This window comes from Primulina eburnea, chromosome 9 (genome assembly GCF_022965805.1).
Source record: "Primulina eburnea isolate SZY01 chromosome 9, ASM2296580v1, whole genome shotgun sequence".
Lineage (NCBI taxonomy): Eukaryota > Viridiplantae > Streptophyta > Magnoliopsida > Lamiales > Gesneriaceae > Primulina > Primulina eburnea.
The window spans coordinates 5,489,514-5,512,866 of record NC_133109.1 but is presented as its reverse complement, the minus strand read 5'-3'; the positions used below and the strand labels follow the sequence as shown (position 1 = coordinate 5,512,866).

At 33.1% G+C, this 23,353-nt stretch overlaps 1 protein-coding gene and 1 non-coding gene across 2 annotated transcripts; one reads left to right on the top strand and one right to left on the bottom strand.

Annotated features, from left to right (window-relative positions):
• Positions 1-8,864: 8,864 nt before the first annotated feature.
• LOC140840680 (uncharacterized) lies at positions 8,865-15,180 on the bottom strand. Its single transcript, XM_073207853.1, has 6 exons — positions 13,845-15,180; positions 11,616-11,750; positions 10,592-11,504; positions 10,179-10,302; positions 9,974-10,100; positions 8,865-9,304 (listed from the first exon to the last, which is right to left on the bottom strand). Exons 1-6 carry the CDS (start codon positions 15,151-15,153, stop codon positions 8,865-8,867), a joined length of 3,048 nt encoding a protein of 1,015 aa, XP_073063954.1. The 5' UTR covers positions 15,154-15,180.
• A 31-nt stretch (positions 15,181-15,211) lies between these two features.
• Positions 15,212-15,322, top strand: LOC140842190 (small nucleolar RNA R71). The gene has a single exon (XR_012120322.1). It is a non-coding gene; the product is annotated as a small nucleolar RNA R71 (small nucleolar RNA).
• The last annotated feature ends 8,031 nt before the right edge of the window (positions 15,323-23,353 follow it).

The following is a 23,353-nucleotide window of genomic DNA, read 5'->3' as shown; positions in this document are numbered from 1 at the left end:
TTTTAACGGATGACATGGCTAACTGATCAGGAGTCAAGCTGGTCGATGAATCAATTCAGCTGTGTTGGGATCGGGAAAGAGTTTAGATGAGATGTGAATAAACTCTTTGAAACTATTTACTTTTTAAATTTGTTTTCAACCGTTGTTAGGCGGTTGAAAGTTTTCTCAAACAGTTAGAAATATAAACCACTTGAATAGTGCAAAAAATGGTTCAATATTTCTATTGATAGTTTCAACCGGTTGACACTCTAATCAACAATATATAGTTAGAAATGTAAGAGCTTGCGAAAAGTAAAGGCACAGAGTTTTTTATGGATGTTCAGAGAAAACACTTCTACGTCACCCCTTCTTCTTCTGCAGAAAGGATTCTGCTAAAAGACTTTGGTTTTACAAATTTCTTTGCAACAACCCACTCCAATTATGACTTATCACACTGCCTGTTTTGAAACTCTTAGTGATCACTTTATGTTAAGAAATTATTATTACCCAAAAGTTTTGGTGATCGACAAAATCAAGATAGCACTTCATTATTTCAGGAAACAGCTGCATATCTTATATGTAACAGGTATCAGTTCAACCGCCTAGCCTAGAAACCAGACTGCTTCACTATCGGCTACAACAAAAAGAGTTCAACCACTTAAACAAAGGATATTCGAAAGAATTCTGACTGCTTGAATTCCAGACCGTTGATAATTGAAATGCTTGCAGTAAAAAGAAGATGAATCTCGCAACTGGTTGATTCAAAGACATCATTAAACAAGGTTATTTATTACCCAATTAATAAAGACATTCTCTGAGCAGTTCAAGACATTCAATAGTTTGCACCGCTTCAAAGTTAACTTGTTCCTACATCAGTCCCGAGAATGATCTGCATTTATATCACTATCTCAGAAAGGAAAGATCATTTATCTTACAAAGGTCTGAGGATAAAAGCAGTTGCCATAAACAACAACTGTGCAGAAACTCTTCAGAGAATGGGACTCAAGGAAATATCAGCAAAGAGAATATTTAATTCATATCTGAAGAACATTAAATGCAGTTGCAGCTGATAGTGACACAGCTTCCCTCTGTTACAAGTTAACGTTACTCAAATCCTTTCGATCGTTGGAATGATCGCCTATATTAATAGAGAAAGAAGTGTGCAAGAATACAGAGAGACACATTATCAAACTCATAACAGTGAAATCATCACAAGCTTGCATACTTCAAAGATTCAGAGCGCACTTAAAAATCTACATACTTCATCGCTCATAACCACGCATATCTGATCATTGAAGGATCATATCCGTGCTACCAAAAATCAATTTGTTTACTTATATCAGTAACCTTTTGGTTATTTGTTTAAGTACTGGTGTCGGTGAAACAAGTGTTCTTAATATCCAGAATTGTATAGTGATCACTAAGAGTTCTCCTGATTGGAGTGGGCTGTTGCACAGAGTTTTATAAAGTCAAAGTCTTTTAGTGGAATCCTTCCTAAAGAGGAAGAAGGGGTGACGTAGGAGTTTTATCTCTGAACATCCATAAAAACCTTTTGTCTTTACTTTCTGCAAGCACTTTCTTTTCATTATATTTGTTGATAAGTTTGCCAACAAGTTTTTAGCAATCATTAGAAATTTTGAACCGTTTTTCCGCACTTTATAGTGGTTCATATTTCTAACAAGTTTGAGAAAAATTTTCAACCGCTTCAAAACGGTTGAAAACTAATTTTGAAAAGCAAATTTGAAAGAGTTCATTCACCCCCTCTAAACTCTTTCCCTATCCTAACACTTTATACTTCTGGATTTTAAGAACCCTCGGTTCACAAGACACCACTATTAATCAAATAACCAACATGTTACTGATGTAAGTAAAACAATATTTTTTAGAGCACGAAAATGATTTCTAATGATCTAATATCTTTCTGTTGAGTGCGTGCTTGATGAGAGAATAAATGAAAGTTATAGAATTTTAGATTTAAAATTTTAATTAATGTAGAATTGAATTAATCACGCTGTGAAAGCTTGATGATTATGTATCTCATTGATATCTCACGTGAGTACTTGCATACATCCAGCTCTGCTTATATAAGCTGTCATTTAAATGGTCGGAAAAGGATGAGCAACGTTAACCTATAACCTTGGAATGATATGTCACTATCAGCTGCAAATAAATTAAATGTTCTTCAGCAATGCATTTAATGTACTCTTTGCTTAGCATGACTTTGAATCCCGTTCCTTGAAGAGTTACTTCTGAGTATCCTTTTACAACAACTGTTTTCACCATCAGAACTTGTAGGATATAAGTAATCATTCTTTTTCTGGGATCGTGACATAAATGTAGATCAATATTGGGACTGGTGCGGAACATGGTTGACTTGTAGCGGTGCAAAACCATTTGAATGTTCTAAACCTGTCAGAGAAAGTCTTTCATTAAGTGAACAATAAATAGCTCTTTTAATGACTCGACATAAAGTCTTCTAACAGTCAGGTGAGAAATTTTAGCTTCTTTTTCTTCTTCAGACGGTTGAATGTTACGCGGTCTGAAATTCAAGCAGTTGAAGACTCGGTGGTTTGAAATTTAAACGGTTGAGCTGGTTCCTTTGTAGCTTCTTCGTCTTTAGGCGGTTGAATGTTAAGCGGTCTGAAATTCAAGCGGTTTTTGAAGACTCGGCAGTTGAGTTTTTTCATGTTATACACAAAAGATTGCAGCTGTTTCCTGAAACAGTTAAGTATTGTTTTGATTTTGTCAATCACCAAAACTCTTAGGTAATTTCCTTAACAATTTCTCTTTTTTTTGGTGATGATAAAACCCAGCTGCAAAACTTATACAACAATTCACAGATAATAGCAAAATCTTAATAAAGTAAACTTTGTATTTCATTGAGTGAATGAAATTACAAGCTCCAGTTGATAAAAAAAATCAGAAAGCAAAAAACATCTAAACAAATACAGTACATTAACCTCTCTTTTGTCCTTGAATTTGTTTAGCTTGTTCTGCTTTGGCACGCTCTGCAACCCTTTTCCTAAGTGATTCTTCTTCTCTCAAAACTTCCTTTTGCGGCTCTCTTTCTCCTTTTTGACATTACCATGTATAAAGAATTTCATGATCTCATTAAGTTGGCTCATTGGGCATCCATGTATTGACCAACATGTGCTTAAAATGATATGTTTGTCCTGAAAGCTCAGTGCACATGTTGAGATGTGAAGAGTTATGCATGTCTTGCCGGAGGGTAATACTTGTATGCATGGCAGAAAATTCCTTGGAGAGATCAGACTTCATCGATTGAATTGCTTCTTTCAGATCAAAATTCTTGCGATTAAGAGCAAGAATAGATTGATCCATGGTTTTAAGTCTGTCCAAAATCTCTTTCTAGCAGTTTTCTCTATTAATTTTTCTTGTTCAGATTCAAAGTGATCAGATGAATAAAGTAATCTGGGCTTGAATGAGACCATCTGAGAAGATGAAGCTTTTCCAGTTGACTTTGAGGGCCGAGGGTCATCAAGTTCAGAAGATAAATTGTCAATCACTGTGTTAAGTTCTTCAGTCAAAACATGGATTGATTTGTCTTTGGATTCTTGTGCTCCCAGAGCGCTTGAAGGAGCTTCAGATACCGGAGAGATTGGAGGCAGAGACACAATAGTCACCGCGTCATTCTTTGAATTAGTAGGTGAAGACACTTACTGTTCTTGATGAATGACGTAAATGATGTCATCAGCAGAAGTAGACTTTGGAGAAGATGATTTTTCTTTGTGAGTTGTGTATTGATGAAAATCAGATAGATATTGCACAACTTCTTCGACAGAAATGAGTTCAACTTCGGAAATACCGTTGTGCACTTAGGAAGGAAGCACGATGGAGTCAGTTTGTTGAACAAATGCATCTTTCTCGAGAGTTGTGTGAGAGGTTGGCATGAGGTCCGATTCATCTTGGTGGCAGAGTTGCTCAGTAATGGGAACATCCTTTGGCATAAGTGTTCCATTTATGGTAGGATGTTGACCACAGTACCGGTCATTTGGGTTTCAATCGGTACTTCTGATGGTGGAGAATTGGTGAGCAAAGCAGATGATGAAGATGGTTGTTCCTGAGTTTTGGTTTCAACATTGAAGGTCTCAGAACCCAGCACTTCGTCAAAGTTCAGTTCTGAGTCTAGCTTACCCTTTTCTTCAACAACAGGAAGTTTAAGTTCCTGCCGCTTCTGAGCAATAATCAATGAAAGTGAGAGAGCGTCCATCTCAAGTTGAGAAATGATAGACGAGTCATCTTTTGTGGTTGGCCAAGTAGGAACAAAATTGTTCCCTCTTAATTGAATCAGTGGTCGGAGAGCATCCAAGAAATCTCGACGAAGCAGAGCGGTTGGAATATCAAATGTTTCTGTCCATTCCAATATGGACCGTTCAAGTTTGGAAGCTGATTTGATCTTTCTGGTTTGAATTAGTGAATCGAATGTTGTGACCGTTCGAAATTGAACCCATTGATAAAAAAATTTCATTTTCTTCTAAACGATCTCATTGACTCGTTCGCTGGTTAGAACAATGATAGTGTGAATGGAGTTGGTCTTTGGTGGCTCCTCGATCGGAATTTTCTTCCCCTTGTCTGTCGGGTGAAGGATAGAGAATCCTGAGAAGGAAGATGTGATTTCTAGTTCAGTAATCTGGATCCCTTTGAGTTTTGTTGTTGCGATTGCAGGGATCAAGGGAGGAACCAATGGTGCAGAGAGATGCTTAATCATCTTAATTTTTCTAGTTTTGGGCTTTTTTGACCGTTTCTTCTTGAAAACTTGAGAAACTGGTACATCATCCCTTGATTCATCATCATAGCTGGATTTCAGAACCAGCTTTCTCTTAGTACCTTTGGGAGTCAAGTTAGTTTTCTTTTGCTTCAAAAATTCAACCACGGTCTCTGTTTTGATAGAGAAAATCTCCTCGTCAGTTGGACGATTTTTCTTGATAAAATTTTCAACAGTTGGCCAATTGAACAGCTTGGTATTTCCAGCTTCAACCATACCCACTGGTTGAACTCCTGCATTAGTTAACATATGGCATATTTGAACCGCAAAGCCTTGATACTGGTTCTCTTTCCTTTTCATCGCAACTAGTGTTTTGAACAAGACATCAGACCGGTTGACCTTCAGAGTTGATGCGATGGTGGCCATGACAAGAAATTTTTCAAAATTTATCTTGTCATATGCACCGGCCTTGCCAAGAACCCACTTCACCACTATATCAGCCAACAGCCTGAATTCAATCTTCAGATCTCGTTTTTGGCATGTCGGAGAAGATATCGGGGATTCAGAGATAGAGAAGTCATGTCTCCAAAGCTCAACGTTTCCTTCTGGAAGAGTAGTAAAGTAGGTGATTCCAGCTGTTGATAGTTTAAACAATTCATCAAACATCTTCTGGGTAATATGAAGATTCTTTCGCTGAACGTCACATATTATTTCTCCGTTTTCCATATAAGCGGTATCAAAGAATTACTTCAATAGGATCTCGGAGTACTGCTCACAACATCCTAAAAAGAAACGAAGGCCAGAGGATTCGAGCTTTCTGAACATAGCTTGCATTGGCTTATTGGTCATGGCTATCACAGATGCGAAGTTGATAGCGATGGTGTTATGAGCAATGGATGCAGCTGCTACTACTTAAATAATAATTCACCCAAGTGTAGGTTGTCTGCAAGTAATATATTTCGTAAGTACGAGATCGATCCATAGAGAGGTTATTTTTAGTTTAAATTTATTAATTTATAGATTACCAAATGCAAGAATGAAGTTTACAAATTATAAATTTTGTCAAGGCTTGAGGATTTATTCTTGGTTTATATAATATTGTTTAACTAAAAGTAAAACAAAAGAAACAACCATAAATAATGGTTCCAAGAAAATTAAACACATACATAATATAATATAGTTCTCACTATTGAAAATACCGAATTAACCGATATTTTATATATGGTACCTATGATTATATTATAACTATATAAATAAATAATTGCATAAAGTAAATGTTAGATTAAATCATTATATTTCATTTAGAACAACCGGCAGAGCCACGCTATTGTCTAAATGAAATATATTGTTTTAATAAGTTAATTGCAGTAAAGTAAAAGTTAGTTGCGATAAAGTAAATGTTAGTTGCGGAAAAGTAAAAGTTAGTTGCGAGAAAGTAAAAGTTAGATGCGAAAAATAAAAGTTAGTTGCGATAAAGTAAATGTTAGATTGTTAGATATTAGTATTAAATCATAATATTTCATTTAAAACAACCGGCAGAGCCACGCTATCGTCTAAATGAAATATTATGATATTATTATATATATATATATATATATATATATATATATATATATATATATATATATATATATATATATATATATAATAATAAGTGATGAAATATTTATTGTATCAAAATTAAACAACAAATCAAGATAACCACTTCAATGGTATCAAGCTTTTGATGTAAATTGATAACAAGAAATAATTCATTTTTATACCTACAATGAAAATAAGTTAGCTAAATGAAAAGAAATAAAGAAAGAATATACAAAATATAAACAATCTTACTTCACCAAGAATGCATCATCTTCACCTTGACATAATAGATTTAGCTTGCCATGAATTTACTTTTAATCAACACTAAAATATCACTCATAGTTGAGAAAATGAAAGAAAATATATTGGAACTTAGAACTTTGATACACACTCACACTATATTTTACAATGAGATAGAATGATTCTCAAGCTAGCACAAGACCTCTATTTATAGGCCAAATGAGAGAAAGGGTCAAAAATTCTATTAATGCCATGTAGTTGTAATAGTATTCTTTGTCTCCTCAACTCCAATTCCATGTCCCTTTTTTTCAATGCCTTGTTCCACGACTTTTCTCACCACTTTGACTCTGATTAAGGCCACAAACATGTGGGGAATTTTGTGTAGATGAGTTTGGCCACTTGATTCACCTCATTTGGATAAATATTGAAATAGTTATGAATTTTTTACTAAATGATGGTCATAGTAAAAGTAAATGTGTCCTCATTTTGATCTTCGCACAATTTGATCATCTTAATGAGCTTTTTAGGCAATCATGTCTTCTGCAAAGTTGTAGATAACTTCTCAAGGATTCCAACCATGTTAGAGTCACCTCCATTTGAATTTTCTAGCTTGAGTTATCATTATTTTACCAACACGTAAAAAAAATCTGAAAATAAAACAAATTTAGTAAGACATTTAAATATAAACAAACAATACTAAAATAACATAATTTATAATTTTAATGAAACTTAAAATTTTAAAATACAGGTTTTAACATATAATAAATTATTAATTTTAAGTTTCATCACACCCCCACACTATCTTATTACTAGTCCCTTAGTTATAAAATTTATCGGAAAGTCACAACCTAGATTCTTTATTCCTTTTATATATTCAAATACAAACATATTCATTTTAAAAACAAACTCATATACCGATTTATATATATATATATATATATATATATATATATATATATATATATATATATATATACTTTTCATTTAATATAATAATATATAATTTGATGTGTTTTTATTCATATTTTCACATAATATATAAAATAACAATATATATGATTAATAAATTTCTAAATTTATTTATAATAATATAGTCAAAAAGATAATTCACGCCACCCACCATAACATGTACAATATCAAGAATATTTTTGTAAAAGCCTCAACTCCATATATTCTTTCAGGTCAAAATATTTTATGAATAGCTAGTTTTCACTCATGGAGTTGGAATGAATATTAACTCTCATTGAAAAAGGCTAAGTATTAAAGCAGACAATTAAATAAACTAATATTGAAAACAAAATAGGAAAATTTACAAAGAATAAAATCCCCTTTCTTTTCTTTTTTTTTTCTTTTTTTTTATCTTTTTTTTATTTTTTATTTTTTAATAACGTGACTGCAAAATTTTACAATAACATAAACTTTTTTTTTTATCCAAACATTTTACCAAAAATTATATACATACATATATATATATATATATATATATATATATATATATATATATATATATATATATATATATATATATATATATATATATAAACATTTATATAACAGATACATTCGACTATCTTTGAAACTTATCTAGCACAAACAAATCTTTTTGTTTGTTTTTGTTTTGTTTTTTTTATATTAAGAACACATTGATAGTACATCAATCAAATCTTGAAAAAAAACAAATATTACAATGAATAAAGTATTTTGCAGTCCGTTATTTATTTACATCTTTTCTTTTTTTTTTCAATAAATATTTTTTTTAGGGGAATTATATTCTTGTAATTAACCATTTTTTAATAATCAATAAAAGTTTATTAAATGTTTTCTCATTTCTCACCACTTACTCACAAAAGATGTGTGAGTATATATTATACTTTTACAAAAAATTCTTTCAATTATACATGTTAACAACCATACAAATCATATCTTTTAACTATATTCTTATAAAAATTTTAGAAATTATTTTATTTGAAAACACACACACAAATATATACATATATGTAAATAAATAAACACATCTATTATATATTTTATATTAATTGATCAAAATATATATGTATATAAATCGGTACATATGAAAACTAATTTTTCTTGTAGTCTGTAATTTGAACATAATGAATATTAAAATCTAGTGTATTGTGATTTTCCGATAATTATTAACTAATGCGTCTCAGGTGCATTTTACTGACACCTTACTCGACATTGAACTAAAAAGTATTATTATTATTACTACATATTTTTATTTTTATATAAAAAAAAAACTAAGAAGAGAAGAAGAAGAAATTATTCATACCTTAAAAAAAAAACATTAAAAACATACCGTTGAATCGCAAGTTTAGCATCACATGAATTTTCTTTTCTTACTCTTGGATGTTGGCCAATTAAGTTCAGATAAGAATGGATCTGGTTCATGACTAAATCCTTGCAGTAAATCAATAAGTTCACCTTCACTTGTAGCAGAAACTAACATCCTTCGCGAAGCTAATGAAATAAATCCCTGTTCCACAACATCATCAAGAAACGATAACAATTTATCATAATAATTGTTAACATTTAACAAACCAATTGGCTTATTGTGGATATTTAATTGTGCCCAACAAACAGTATGAAATATTTCTTCCAAAGTACCGAAACCTCCTGGTAAAGCAATGAAAGCATCTGAATGTTCAATCATTTGAGTAATTCTTTCATACATGTTGTCCACTTTCATTTCTTCTCCTATTGTTGGTCCTGTAAGATTGGCTAAGGTAATCGGAATAATGCCTAAGACTTCACTTCCACCTGCATGTGCAGCTTTTGCAACTTTTCCCATGAGGCCAACTTCACCACCACCATACACCAAATGAATCTTGTTTTTAGCAAGTGCTATTCCAAGCTTTTCTGCTACTTCTTCATAAATTGAATCTTTTCCTGCACTAGATCAACAAAATACACAAATATTTTTGATTTTACTTACCGTGGACGTTGACATGTTGAGAAATATGTTTTCTGTAATTGTTAGATCACAGCATATGAATTTATAAGCGTAACATGCCAAAAGTCAATATTTGAACAGGAAATTATTATTATTAAAAGAAAATAAAAATGACAAAATTAAAACAAATATATACAGCGTAGTTGTGATTGTGGCTCACATCTTCCTCTGATTTTACGTTCAGTAACGGCTTTAACGCCTTCTATGAGTCGAGGATATGCTTCCCATCCAATTTTCTTATAAATTGGCAAACAGGGTCTTTTAACGTCAGATTCCCAAGAAGAGATTGTATATATATATTTACTTATCTAAATAGACATGCGTTACTACAGTAGGATCTTTGTAAGGCTGATTCCACCGTCCATATTGATATTCCTCCTGTTGAAATTGCCACCATAGTTTAAGAAGTTCATTTTGCACGTACCCACTAGAATGCGTATCAAGAACCTCTAGAAAATTATCCAAAGGCTCTTTACTCAGACCATTTTTAATGAATAAAATTTTATCTTCTCTATTCATTGATGTCATTCCAACATTTTTGCATTTCCCATTACAAGTCCACCTTGCACATTTATAACATCCACCTATACGTTTAGCTCTTCGCTTTTTGGCATATGTGCTTTTACCAAATCCTGGCATATGTCTTATTATTAATTCACTTGCTTCCCCAACCAATCGGACTTTTGCTTCAATTATCAAACGGATATCATCCGGTATACCATATGACATCATCAACCTTAGCCGCTCACATCTAGCTTTATAAATTTTTTTCAACGCATTATCAGGTAAACAAGCAAAATATTTACGAAGATTCATAATACACGCATCCATATTATTATTATTATTATTATTATTATTATTATTATTATTATTATTATTATTATATATATATTTCAATTATTTTGGGAAAACTGAAGAAACCGACTTAAACAGTCACGGAGTACCGTTATCCGCCACTTAACCGGGAAATGAACTAGAATCTGCAAAACAAAATGAAAATATCAAACAACTATTGTGGATCATATAAAGGCATAAACTCATCATTAAGAATTTCATTTTCTATAAAAGGCTTAAGTCTTTGCCCATTAACTTTAAACACGTCATTATTTTTAGGATTTTCAATATCAACAGCACCATGAGGATAAACAAATTTGACTATAAATGGTCCTGACCACCTCGATCTTAGTTTACCTGGAAATAAATGCAAACGAGAATTATAAAGCAAAACTTTTTGTCCAATTTCAAATGACTTTCTCATAATATTTTTATCATGAAAGACTTTAGTTTTATCTTTATAAATCTTTGAATTTTCATATGCATCATTTCTTAATTCTTCAAGTTCATTTATTTGCAATTTTCTTAATTTAGATGCATAATCTAAATTAATATTAAATGCTTTAATTGCCCAATAAGCTTTATGTTCAAGTTCAACTGGTAAATGACAATGCTTACCAAAAACTAACCTATATGGTGACATCCCTAATGATGTTTTGAATGCAGTTCTATATGCCCATAATGCATCAGTTAATCTTAAAGACCAATCTTTTCGATTTGGATTAACTGTTTTTTCTAAAATTTGTTTTATTTCTCTAGTTGCAAGTTCAACTTGACCATTACTTTGAGGATGATATGGGGTAGAAACTTTATGTGTAATGCCATATTTTCTTAATAAAGAAGAAAATGATTTATTTATAAAATAACTTCCCCCATCACTAATTATTGCCCTAGGAATTCCAAATCTACTAAAAATATTTTCTTTTAAAAATTTTATAACAACTTTATGATCATTAGTTCTACATGCAATCGCTTCAATCCATTTTGAAACATAATCAACAGCGACTAAAATGTACGTATATCCAAAAGATAATGGAAATGGACCCATAAAATCTATCCCCCAACTATCAAATATTTCAATAATTATGATTGGATTTAAAGGCATCATGTTTCGTTTTGAAATTGATCCCATCTTCTGACAATTTTCACAAGATTTGCAAAATAAATGCGTATCTTTGAATAGAGACGGCCAATAAAATCCACATTGTAAGATTTTTGTAGCTGTTTTATTGGATGAAAAATGACCTCCACATGCTTCAGAATGACAAAATTTAATAACATTACTTACTTCATTGTCGGGTATGCATCGTCGAAAAATTTGGTCAGGACAATACTTAAATAAGTAAGGATCATCCCAATAAAATTTTTTAACTTCTATCAAGAATTTATTCTTATCCTGTGAATTCCAATGAGAAGGCATTTTATTTGTCACAAGAAAATTTACAATGTTAGCAAACCATGGCATAATAGTAGCATAAAACAACTGATCATCTGGAAAATTTTCATTTATTGGTATTTCATTATGAGATGATTCAGTCATTATTCTAGATAAATGATCGACTACAACATTTTCTTTTCTTTTTTATCTTTAATTATAATATCAAATTCTTGTAACAATAAAATCCACCGTATTAATCTTGGCTTAGCATCTTGTTTATTTGATAAATATTTTATGGCAGAATGATCGGTGTAAACAATAGTAGTAGAACCAATTAAATAAGATCGAAACTTATCTAATGCAAATACTACTGAAAGCAATTCTTTTTCAGTAGTTGAATAATTTATTTGGGCACTATTTAAGGTTCTACTAGCATAATAGATTGCATAAGGTTTTCCTTCTTTTCTTTGTCCTAACACAGCTCCTATAGCATAATCACTTGCATCACACATTAATTCAAATGGTAAAGACCAATCTGGAGGTTGTAAAATAGGTGATGTAATTAAAAGATTAATTATTTTTTTAAAAGCATTTTCACATTTTTGAGTCCATTCGAATTGTGTACGAATTGTGTATCTTTTGTTAAAAGATTTGACATTGGTTTAGATATTATGCTGAAATTTTTTATAAACCTTCTATAAAATCCTGCATGACCCAAAAATGATCGAACTTCTTTGACTGTTTTTGGTGATGTTAAATTAGAAATAACATCAACTTTGGCTTTATCAACTTCAATTCCTTTTTCAGATATCACATGTCCTAAAACAATCCCAGATTTAACCATATAATGACATTTTTCCCAATTTAAAACAAGATTTTTTTCTTCACATCTTTTTAATACTTTTTCTAGATTTTTAAGACAATTTTCAAATGAGTTTCCAAAAACAGTTATATCATCCATAAAAACTTCTACAAATTCTTCAATCATATCACTGAAAATACTTAACATGCATCTTTGAAAAGTAGCTGGAGCATTACATAAACCAAATGGCATTCTTTTAAATGCAAAAGTTCCGAAAGGACAAGTGAAAGTTGTTTTTTCTTGATCTTCTAATGATATAGGTATTTGATAATACCCCGAATACCCATCAAGAAAACAATAATAAGAATTTCCTGCTACTTTTTCTAAAATTTGATCTAAAAATGGTAGTGGGAAATGATCTTTTCTAGTTGCATCATTTAATTTTCTATAATCAATACGCATACGCCAACTAGATGGAATCCTAGTTTGTAATAACTCTCCTTTTTCATTTTTTATAACAGTGATGCCTGACTTTTTAGGTACTACTTGTGTTGGACTTACCCATTTACTATCTGAGATTGGATAGATAATTCCAGCGTCTAATAGTTTTAATACTTCATTCTTAACAACTTCTTTCATATGTGGATTTAACCTTCTTTGCGGTTGTTGATATGTTTTAGCATTTTCTTCCAAGTGAATTTTATGTGTACAAATTAAAGGATTCATACCTTTTATATCTTTCAAAGTCCATCCAATTGCATTTTTATATTTTTTAAGTAATTGAATTAAATCTTCTTCTTGATTTGGTAGAAGAGTGGAAGAAATTACAACAGGAAATGTTTTATTTTGACCAAGAAATACATATTTCAATTCTAATGGTAAAGCTTTTAATTCAAGTTTTGTATTATCATTTTCTTTAAAATTATTTTCAGACTCCAAACTTTCTACTGAAAAAATTTCACATTGTTGATTTAAGTTTCTTCTTGTATATTTTCTTCCACAATTGTTTGAATTTCATTATCATCTTCATTTTCATTTTCATTAATACTTGGTTGTTTACATAAATTAAACACATTAAGTTCTAGAGTCATATTTCCAAAAGACAATTTCATTATTCCATTTCGACAATTAATTAAAGCATTTGAAGTTGCTAGAAATGGTCGTCCCAATATTACTGGAATTTCATTATGTACTTCTATTGGTTGTGTATCTAAAACAATAAAATCTACAGGATATATGAATTTATCAACTTGAACCAAAACATCTTCTACAATACCTCTAGGTATTTTAATTGACCTATCCGCAAGTAAAAGAGTAACAGAAGTGGGTTTTAATTCTCCTAAATTAAGTTTTTCATAAACTGAATAAGGAAGTAAATTCACACTTGCTCCCAAATCCAACAAAGCTTTTTTAATTTTATTTTCTCCAATAATACATGAAATTGTTGGACAACCAGGATCTTTATATTTTAAACTAGAATTATGTTGAAGAATAGAACTTACTTGTTCAACCAAGAATGCTTTTTTCTTCACATGCAATTTTCTCTTCACAGTACATAAGTCTTTTAAAAATTTTGCATAAGAAGGTACTTGTTTAATAGCATCTAATAATGGAATATTTATCTTCACTTGTTTAAAAACTTCATAGATATCAGAATCACTTTTTTGTTTTTTATGATTTGTTAATGCATGAGGAAATGGTGGAGGTTTATTTGACTTATTTACTATTTCAGATGATTTATCATTCACCATATTATTCTTAAAATTTAAGGTATCATCATTCTCAAAAGTATCAGGATTATCATCCTTACTCTTTGATTTTAAATGATCCTTGTTTTCATTACTATATGAATCATTAACTATTTTACCACTTCTAAGGGTAATAACAGATTTTATTTGATCAATTTTTTCATTTTTTAATTCTTGATTTTGATTTTTAGGATTAGGTTGAGGTTGAGATGGAAATTTTCCTTTTTCATGAATATTAAGTGCAGATGCAAATTTTGCAAGAGTTTCTTTCAAATCACTCATAGATTGACTGTTTTGAATATTGATAGACTCTTGCTTTTGGATAAATGCATGAATTACATCTTCAAAGTTTTTTCTTGGAGGTGTAACATAAGGAATATAACCTTGATGATTTTGGTTATTTTGAAAATATTGTTGTGACGGTTGTGCATTATTATCATTCCTCCAACTAAAATTAGGATGATTTTTCCATCCCGGATTATATGATGGTGAAAAAGGATCTAGTATTGGTTTTTTATAATTGTTAACATAGTTTGCTTGTTCATGGAGACATTCTTTAAATGAAGGTAATGTTGGACAATCTTTTGTAGCATGATCATGTGTATCACATATATGACAAACAATTTCTTGAATACTTTTTAATTGACCACTCTTTTTCATTTCTAATGACTCAATTTTTCTTGCTAAACATGCAAGTTTAGCTTGAATGTCTGTATCATCTTTAAGATTATAGATACCACCCCCATTTGTTGAATTATTGTTTTTAGTTGTTGGTGGTTCTATTGTGCCTATATTATCCCAATTTTGAGCATTTTCTGCTAATGAATCCAAATATTCCATAGCTTCATTTGGGTTTTTATCTTCAAAAGTTCCATTACACATGAATTCTATCATTTGCCTATCTTTAGGTATTAGACCTTCATAAAAGTGAGAAACTATTCTCCATGTTTCAAAACCATGATGTGGGCATGTATTAAGTAATTCTTTATATCTATCCCAATATTGATAAAACGTTTCTCCTTGTTTTTGAGAAAAAGTTGTAATTTGTCTTTTAAAAGAGTTTGTTCTATGGGAAGGGAAAAACTTTTTGAGAAATTGTTGTTGCATTTCTTCCATGATCTTATTGAACTTGATCTTAAATTTTGTAGCCATGTTTTAGCTTTATCTTTTAAAGAAAAAGGGAAAAGCTTTAATCGAACTATATCCATGCTACAATTTTGATCATTATAAGTGTTACAAACTTCCTCAAATTCTCTTAGATGTAAATATGGATTTTCAGAATCTAAGCCATGAAAATTTGGTAAAAGTTGAATAATTTGAGGTTTAAAATTGAAATTAGATGCATCGGGAGGAAAAACTAAACAAGATGGGGCACTAGTTCTAATAGGGTTCATATGGTGCCTAAGTGTTCTTAATTGATCATGTTCTTGATTATTATTATTATTATTATTGTTATTATTATCATTATCTTGATTATTTGAATTATCATCCATATTTAAATTATTTTCAGATACTCGAATAAGTCTACCACTTTTTTTTCGACTCCAAACACTCATACAAGTAAAAACACACAATACTTATAAATAAAACATAAATAACAAATATAAACTTAATTTATACCTCCCCGGCAACGGCGCCAAAAACTTGCTACTACTTAAATAATAATTCACCCAAGTGTAGGTTGTCTGCAAGTAATATATTTCGTAAGTACGAGATCGATCCACAGAGAGGTTATTTTTAGTTTAAATTTATTAATTTATAGATTACCAAATGCAAGAATGAAGTTTACAAATTATAAATTTTGTCAAGGCTTGAGGATTTATTCTTGGTTTATATAATATTGTTTAACTAAAAGTAAAAAAAAAGAAACAACCATAAATAATGGTTCCAAGAAAATTAAACACATACATAATATAATATAGTTCCTACTATTGAAAATACCGAATTAACCGATATTTTATATATGGTACCTATGATTATATTATAACTATATAAATAAATAATTGCATAAAGTAAATGTTAGATTAAATCATTATATTTCATTTAGAACAACCAGCAGAGCCACGCTATTGCCTAAATGAAATATATTGATTTAATAAGTTAATTGATGTAAAGTAAAAGTTAGTTGCGATAAAGTAAATGTTAGTTGCGGAAAAGTAAAAGTTAGTTGCGAGAAAGTAAAAGTTAGATGCGAAAAATAAAAGTTAGTTGCGATAAAATAAATGTTAGATTGTTAGATATTAGTATTAAATCATAATATTTCATTTAAAACAACCGGCAGAGCCACGCTATCGTCTAAATGAAATATTATGATATTATTATATAAATATATATATATATATATATATATATATATATATATATATATATATATATATATATATATATATATATATATATATATCTATATATATAATAATAAGTGATGAAACCACTTCAATGGTATCAAGCTTTTGATGTAAATTGATAACAAGAAATAATTCATTTTTATACCTACAATGAAAATAAGTTAGCTAAATGAAAATAAATAAAGAAAGAATATACAAAATATAAACAATCTTACTTCACCAAAAATGCATCCTCTTCACCTTGACATAATAGATTTAGCTTGCCATGAATTTACTTTTAATCAACACTAAAATATCACTCATAGTTGAGAAAATGAAAGAAAATATATTGGAACTTAGAACTTTGATACACACTCATACTATATTTTACAATGAGATAGAATGATTCTCAAGCTAGCACAAGGCCTCTATTTATAGGCCAAATGAGAGAAAGGGTCAAAAATTCTATTAATGCCATGTAGTTGTAATAGTATTCTTTGTCTCCTCAACTCCAATTCCATGTCCCTTCTTTCAATGCCTTGTTCCACGACTTTTCTCACCACTTTGACTCTGATTAAGGCCACAAACATGTGGGGAATTTTGTGTAGATGAGTTTGGCCACTTGATTCACCTCATTTGGATAGATATTGAAATAGTTGTGAATTTTTTACTAAATGATGGTCATAGTAAAAGTAAATGTGTCCTCATTTTGATCTTTGCACAATTTGATCATCTTAATGAGCCTTTTAGTCAATCATGTCTTCTGCAAAGTTGTAGATAACTTCTCAAGGATTCCAACCATGTTAGAGCCACCTCCATTTGAATTTTCTAGCTTGATTTATCATTATTTTACCAACACGTAAAAAAAACCTGAAAATAAAACAAATTTAGTAAGACATTTAAATATAAACAAACAATACTAAAATAACATAATTTATAATTTTAATGAAACTTAAAATTTTAAAATACAGGTTTTAACATATAATAAATTATTAATTTTAAGTTTCATCAGCAGCCATTTTTGCGGTGATGGAGATGATAAAATCTGCATGATGATTTTTGACGAGAAAAATATCTTGGAATAACCAAGTATGAATGTAAGGACCGTGTATTGTATTATCGTAAATCCTGTGTGATTATCGATAATTAATGAAATTGTCATGTGATTATGTGTTTGATGTATATCGTGACAATGAAATTGAGAAAATGAATATTGTATATGAATTGATGTTGTACAAACTTGATTTGAAATGCCGGACGCCAATATAGTACAAAATTAAATGGTTGTACAGACAGTGTGGTGCCCGGGCGGTAGAAAATGACCGCCCGAGCGCCAGTGTAAGCACAAAATTGTGCTCGGCCAGAACCTTCCGCGCCCGAGCGGTAGTTTTCGACCGCCCGAGCGCGGTGCAATTGGAACTCGGGGACAGAACTTCTCGCGCTCGGGCGCGAGAATTCTACCGCCCGAGCGCGAGAACGGTGGTGATAAGTACGAGACTTCTGCTTTATTCTTTCTTCATTCTTCACCGTAAATCGAGAGGAAAGTTCGAGATTTCGAAATTCTTCCTTTCAAATCGACTTCGAAACGCTGTCTAAACGCGAAACAAATTATATATTTGTGATTGTCGCGTCGAGGGCTTCTGACTGAGGTAATTTTCTTCTAGTTCCAGCAGCTTGAAATATCAAAGTGCTGGAATAGCATGTATTTGAAGTTGAATTTCTGATATGTAGTAGAATAACCGACAAAAAACTCGTATTCGAAGTCGGAATTGAATTATGATAAGATTTGAATTTGATATGAATTATTGAAGTTTCAAATGATATTTGAAACTCATATTAATAATTGTGGATTATGTTATTGATTGGAATGAATATGTTATTGATGTAGATAAAGTGTAATATAAATATCTTCAGGCTACATCAACTGGAAACGAAGAATTGAGGTATGTTGCGACCGGATAACATACGACAGGTATCTGTATTATATGATATATGATTGGATTAATTGGATTGGAATACGTGTCTATATGCCTATTTGTTGATTTGATGTGGCATACATGACATTATGATTTGAATATCGATGTATAAAATAAATGTTTTGTTAACACACATCATTTTATGCATACATGGATACATGACATGCACGTTGAGCTATGATCCTTGGATACCTTGATATGATTGGACTGGATTCCGGGGTTTGTGAACACAATCGCTATGCCGGTATTATATGACCCGTAAAGCATAGACAATTGTGGCCCCATATGATTGGATATGAGATGTGGGATTGATGGCGCTTCGTCGACGCTATCATACGTGTATTCCCATATCGGCCGGTGCGCCAGCTCGAGCATTGATTTGATTTGATAGCGATTCGATTGATTCTGACATGTGCTCAGTGGATGGGCATTTGACCTGATACCTCCACGACATACATGCATTGCATACCATATATCATTGTTTAGATATGTGATATATATGATTGGTTGTTCCATACGGAGCTTTGCTCACTCCCAAGGGGGGCTGTTGTTGTCTTTGTGTGTGGACAATGGCAGGTACTCCAGGATATCAGGAGACCGGAGATGGTACTTCTGGTGGGAGCCACAGCTTGGGCTGAGGTTTATGTTTATGTCTTGTTCCCAGTATATATGTATATGTATCTATATACCGGGGCATGTCCCGAGGATATGAGATGTTTGTATGTGATTGGTTGTGATTACGTGTGGGCATGATTATGACGTGAGATGAGATACTATTTTTAGTATTAAAATAAAATGACTTGGGCTCATTGTAAAGAAAAAATTAAACTCGTTTTCCGCTGTGATTAATTAACCCTAATCAGATTGCATTGTAATAACGATTAGGAGCTAAGGGCCCCACACTAGATGGTATCAGAGCATAGCTGAGAATGCTCGATTGAGTCTTGTGTACACTTGAATAGGCACAAATGAATTGTGCGTATGTGTTTGATTTATTTGTATTACTTGCTCTTATGTGAGTTGATTTGAGTAAGTATCTGATGAGATTGATGATATGAGATGATGAGATTATGAAATTGATATTGATTTTTGATATTCATCATTGATTTGTAGATTGATCACACAAATGAAACTGCGAGTAGCAGTACTGAGAGGATTGTTGGGCAATTTGAAGGGTTGTCCATGGATGTTGTGATGGCTCGATTCCAGGATCTGAAACCACCGAGGTTCTTTGGCGCTGAGAGTGCTGAAAGAGCTGAGGCTTGGCTGAAGGATATCGAGCACTTGTTTAATATTGTTGAGTATTCCAAGGCTCGGAGACTGAAACTTGCTTTGTATCAGCTGAAAGACCGAGCTAAATCTTGGTGGGAAGCCGCGGAGATTGGATTGAAAGAGGCCGGGACTGAAGTCACATGGGATGTCTTCAAGGCCCAGTTTTTGGAGCAGTATTCCCCTCCTTCTTATTATACTGCTCAGGAGAATGAATTCAATAATCTGCAGCAGGGAACGATGTCTGTTGCAGAGTATGCTTCGAAGTTTTCTACGTTACTGAAATATGCACCTCACGTAGCTGGGAATGTGAGGGCAAAATATAACAGGTTTGTAAATGGTTTACATCCTGCTTTATATACATATGTGGTTTCTGGATTGCCTACCAGCTACGCAGAGGCAGTTGAACGAGCTAAGGCAGCCGAGGCTGGACTTAGGCGGGGAGGTCCACAGTATACTCCTCCACCTCCGGTGTCAGCCCAGCAGCCTACTTTGCGACCGAGGGGTAAGAAGTTCAAGAAGACTGGTTCTGTTTCTTCGTCTTCTTCGAGTTCGAGTGGATCACAGCGAGGGAGTCCTGTGATTGCTCCCTATTGTAGCCATTGTGGAGGCAAACATACTATCGAGCAGTGTCGAGGTATGTTTGGTACTTGTTATCAATGTGGGCAGGAAGGCCATTTCTCCCGAGTATGTCCGGACAGGGGTATGACTTCTGCTCAACCCCAGCCAGGATTTAGGGGTGGCCCTGGTATGACGAGACCTGCTGTTCCTGTTCCATATTTTCAGCAGTCAAGTGTCCCACGATATCGAGAACCGGGTGGTCAGAGTGCCCAAGTTCCTCCTCAAGTGAGAGTGTACGCCATGACTGAAGATCAGGCGAAAGAAGCTCCTGGTGGTGTGATTGCAGGTATTTGCACGCTTTGCGATTATCCTGCACGTGTTTTATTTGATATAGGAGCATCTCATTCATTCATATCTCATGCATTTGTTGCATCTCACGATATTGAGTGTACCCCGTTGTATGATACTTTGTCGATAGCCACGCCAGCAGGGAAGATTATTTTGTCTGAGAGAGTTGTGCATAATTGTGTATTGATATACGAGGATAATGTGGTATTTCTGAATTTGATTGTCCTCCCTATGCACGACTTTGATTGTATTGTTGGCATGGATATCTTGACGACAAATCGAGCTACTCTTGATTGTTGTCATGGAGTGGTTCGATTTCGACCGATTGATGAACCCAAGTGGAATTTTTATGGCAAGGGTTCCCAAGCCAAAATTCCATTGATATCTTCCTTGGAAATGTCCCGATTGTTGACTAGCGGAGATGAGGGTTATCTTATCTACGCTATTGATATTTCGAAGAAGGAGTCTTCCTTGTCTGAGATTCCTGTTGCGAAAGAGTTTCCAGATTTATTTCCCGATGAGATTCCTGATTTTCCTCCTCATCGAGAAGTTGAGTTTAGTATTGATCTTGTGCCGGGGACTGCGCCTATATCTAAAGCTCCTTATCGCATGGCATCCCTGGAATTGAAAGAATTGAAAGAACAATTACAGGATCTTCTCGATAAGGGATATATTCGACCGAGTGTATCACCTTGAAGAGCTCCAGTTTTATTTGTTCGAAAGAAAGATGGTACGATGCGAATGTGTATCGACTATAGACAAATGAATCGGGCTACTGTGAAGAACAAGTACCCACTTCCTCGTATTGATGATTTATTTGATCAGCTTCAGGGTACTTCTGTTTACTCGAAGATTGATCTTCGTTCTGGGTATCATCAAGTTCGAGTTCAAGACGAAGATGTGCCCAAGACTGCTTTTCGTACGAGGTATGGCCACTATGAATTCTTGGTTATGCATTTTGCTCTTACGAATGCTCCTGCTATCTTTATGGATTTAATGAATCGGGTCTTCCGAGATTATTTAGACCGATTCGTTATTGTTTTTATTGATGATATTCTTGTGTACTCGAAATCGAAAAAGGAGCATGCTGAACATCTGAGACTGGTACTTCAAACTCTTCGTACTAGTCATTTATATGCTAAATTGTCCAAATGTGAATTCTGAATGGACAAAGTGGTATTTCTGGGCCACGTCATTTCGAGACATGGCATATCTGTTGATCCTTCGAAGGTCGAAGCTGTCTTGAATTGGCCAAGACCTACAAATGTTCCTGAGATCCGTAGCTTCATGGGTTTAGCGGGATATTATCGTCGTTTTATTGAAGGATTTTCGAAGATAGCTAAACCTATTACTCAACTGACACAGAAGAATCAGTGATTCATTTGGTCAGATGAATGTGAAGCTAGTTTTCTTGAATTGAAGACGAGATTGACCACAGCACCTGTGCTTACTATTCCCTCAGGTACCGGAGGATTTGTGGTGTGTACAGATGCGTCTGGTAAAGGTTTGGGTTGTGTTCTGATGCAACATGGCAAGGTGGTTGCTTATGCATCTCGTCAATTGAAATCCCATGAAACACGTTATCCTGTTCATGATCTCGAATTGGCCGCCATTGTGTTTGCTTTGAAGATTTGGCGACATTACTTGTACGGAGAAAAGTTTGTTATCTATTCGGACCATAAGAGTCTGAAATATCTCTTTTCTCAATCTGATCTGAATATGAGGCAACGCAGTTGGATGGATCTGAAGGATTTTGATTGTGAGATTCAATATCACCCTGGATCAGTGAATGTTACTATGGATGCCCTGAGCCGTAAAGTTCATGATTCTGTTCTAGCTTCTATCAATGTCGCCAAAGTACACGAGGATATATGTACTTCTGGTTGGACTTTTCACTCGAATTGGAATTCTGTCACTGTCTCAGCATTGCAAATTGAGCCGAATTTGATATTGAAAATACGAAAGGCCCAACGAAGCGATGCTCAGATCCAAAAGTCAAAAGAACTTGTATCTGCAGGACATCAGTCTGGATTCCAGATGTCTTCTGATGGTTCTTTACGACTTAATGGTCGGCTGGTAGTTCCTGATGACTCTGATTTGAAATCTGCCCTTCTTCGAGAAGCACATTGTAGCAAATAGAGTATTCACCCTGGAGGCCAAAAGAAGTATTTGACATTGAGACCTCAATTCTGGTAGAGACGTATGAAGAAGGACATTGCTGAGTTTATTTCAAAATGTCTTGTTTTCCAGCAAGTGAAAGCCGAGAGAATGAAACCAGGAGGATTGCTCCATAGTCTTGAAATCCCGAAATGGAATTGGGAACATATTGCTATAGATTTTGTAACTCATTTACCTCGTTCGCCCAAGGGCTGTGATGCTATCTGGGTGACTATTGATCGGCTTTCGAAATCTGCGCATTTTATTCCGTATGAACGGACTTATCCCTATAAGAGAATGACCTGTTTATACATTGAGAATGTTGTGAGACTGCATGGTGTGCCAGTCTCAATTGTATCTGATCGTGATACCAGGTTTGCTTCTAAATTGTGAGGTAGTTTTCAGGAAGCGATGGGTACGCGTTTGGCTATGAGTACTGCTTATCATCCTCAAACT